At 32.8% G+C, this 2444-nt stretch overlaps 1 protein-coding gene across 2 annotated transcripts; it reads left to right on the forward strand.

The window, feature by feature from the left end:
- Positions 1-956: 956 nt before the first annotated feature.
- LOC115034493 lies at positions 957-2444 on the forward strand. 2 transcript variants are annotated; one of them, XM_029491693.1, is made up of 3 exons: positions 957-1454; positions 1533-1626; positions 1716-2444. In XM_029491693.1, exons 1-3 carry the CDS (start codon positions 1288-1290, stop codon positions 1914-1916), a joined length of 462 nt encoding a protein of 153 aa, XP_029347553.1. In that variant the 5' UTR covers positions 957-1287; the 3' UTR covers positions 1917-2444. The 2 variants fall into 2 exon arrangements, with proteins under 2 accessions (XP_029347553.1, XP_029347552.1); XM_029491692.1 differs by having other exon boundaries at positions 957-1626.

The following is a 2444-nucleotide window of genomic DNA, read 5'->3' on the forward strand; positions in this document are numbered from 1 at the left end:
AGATATTGATCATTAATTTTAAAATATAAATTTTTAGTTTTTACACTTTTCAACAATTTTAACAACTTTTACGACGTACCACATAAAGTTTATTATATAACACACAGCACATCACTTAGGACACTGTAGCGTAAGACACTGTAGGTATACAAATTGTACAGCATGTCTGAATCGTACCTAATCATGTTTTTCAATTATAGCGATTAATAATGATTAGAAACGACATTATCTGTATCTAAGTTTTTACCCAGAGCAGGTAAAAATAATTCTACTCGCCCAAACGGTACATATGATACTCGCGCAAACGGACTATTAATTTATAGGTAAAAATTATTACCTTCGCCCAAACGACCACCGCCCAAATGATTTGCATCGATGCATTTTTTCAATTTTTTTCACGTAATGTCACGTTTTTGGTGGCTGTAAAGAACGTTGTCGGCGAACGTTGTTGCTTGCCCGGGCTACCACGTCGAACCTCAGTGGTCCTAACCTAATCATCAGACCTCCTTATCACACACCAACCGCCTTGAGACCGATGGCCAAACCAAAAGACCTCTGCAGCTTCCGACCGTCGCACATTGTCCGCTATCTGACGTAGTCGGATTGCCTACCGGGAAAATTAATGAGAGGACTGCCTAGCTAGACACCAAAAAGAAGACGGCGGCTATATGATTTGCAGACGCCCGAAATTTTTTTCTTAATTTGCGTGTTCGGTGACATGAACTTTGTCCGCAATTCAACGCAGTCGGATTGCCTACCTTTATAACTGAGGTGACTGACCTCCTGGTAGACACCAAAAAAATAGCAGCGGCTATATGATTTTTTAACGGAATTTCGAATTTCCGGCGGCGTTTTCGAAAATACTCCGTCTAAGACTTTGTCCGCTACGCCACAACCCATCTACCTCTTGCTATGTTATGGGTAAAGTTAGCACTGAACTTTGCAGCATTTAATTGTGGGTCTACAGAAAGTAACTCTACAAGTAATTTCATTTGTGCCTTGGTAGGTCTAGCTTTTGTGCCACTCATAATTCACTAGTATAATATAACAATTCAGGGGGCCAATTCTTGAAATCGTGATAAACTTTGTCGCATGCGATAAAAATTTTATCGCATGAAAATAAATAATCGGTATTCTTGAAAAAAGGTATGCATTTAGTCGAACGAAAAACATTCGACTATTAGTCGAGTGGTTAAGAACCAGTGACAAAATTATATCGAAGACTATGAAATATTTACGATAAAAGATAATAGATAATACTTGTAGGTTTTATACTTTTATACTTTTATGTGTATTTTACTTTGCAGTCTGTATTATAATATAATTATTCATTATTTTATATTATACATAATTAATTGTTCAACATTAAATTCCAAATTCGTCAACATGGAAAACTTCGAAGAAATGGCAAATTTGTTTGCCATTCAAAATATGGAGATGCAAGAAAATGTAGGGTATGGAAAACTATCAACAAAAAAAAATCGTATCGATCCTTTTACATTGTCCGATCGTCTGTTCATAAAAAATTTTAGACTAACTAAGGACCTAACACGATATTTAATTGAGTTACTATCACCATTTGTGGAAGTTAAAAGTCGTTCGTCAGCTATTGACTTAAGTACAAAAGTAAATCAATGATTTTTACATATAGTACCTATGACGTATAAAATAAAAATAAATGTTTAACTTATTTTGTTCTTTATCGTCAATTTTAGGTTCTAATTGCATTAAATTTTTTTGGTACTGGTTCATATCAGTCACCTGTGGGATATAATATATTCAATGCAGTTTCACAACCGTCAGTTTCTCGATGTGTGATAGAAATAGTAGATGCTCTTAATCAACCCCAAGTTATAAACACTTGGGTTAAATTCCCATCAAATATTCAAGAACTAAATCAAGTTCGCGACGAGTAATACAAACATTTTTATAATTATATAATAATAGGCAGAAATTAAGGATTATTACCTACTATGTTCATGTAGGTACTTTAAACTTTTAGAGTTCAATATAAAGTTTGTTATTTACTTATAGCTCAATGTTCCAAACTTAACATTGACTTAACTAACTAAAGTTAATATTTTTTTGCTCACCTTGTACTTACCTATATTATGTACAGTGCAGTGGCGATCAAATGATTTTATCATGGAGGGGGATGAGGCTGATTTTTTAACATAAGTATTATTTTGATCTCTAAAAATATAATATAATTTTTTTTTTCAAAAAGGTATACAGTAAATGGTAATTAAGCCGCTCCAATTTTAAATTTGTGCAGACATTTTTTAGTAAAGTATAAACATTAGGAAATAATTCTTCTTTACATAACTTAATAGCATTGAGTCTGTTTGGGAGATATTTGATAATTCAATTATTTTTTTTTTCTTTTTAATATATTATGTCATATAAATTGTTATAAATATTGAAAAAATGATCATGGGGGATCT

This window comes from Acyrthosiphon pisum, chromosome A3 (assembly GCF_005508785.2).
Source record: "Acyrthosiphon pisum isolate AL4f chromosome A3, pea_aphid_22Mar2018_4r6ur, whole genome shotgun sequence".
NCBI classification, from domain to species: domain Eukaryota; kingdom Metazoa; phylum Arthropoda; class Insecta; order Hemiptera; family Aphididae; genus Acyrthosiphon; species Acyrthosiphon pisum.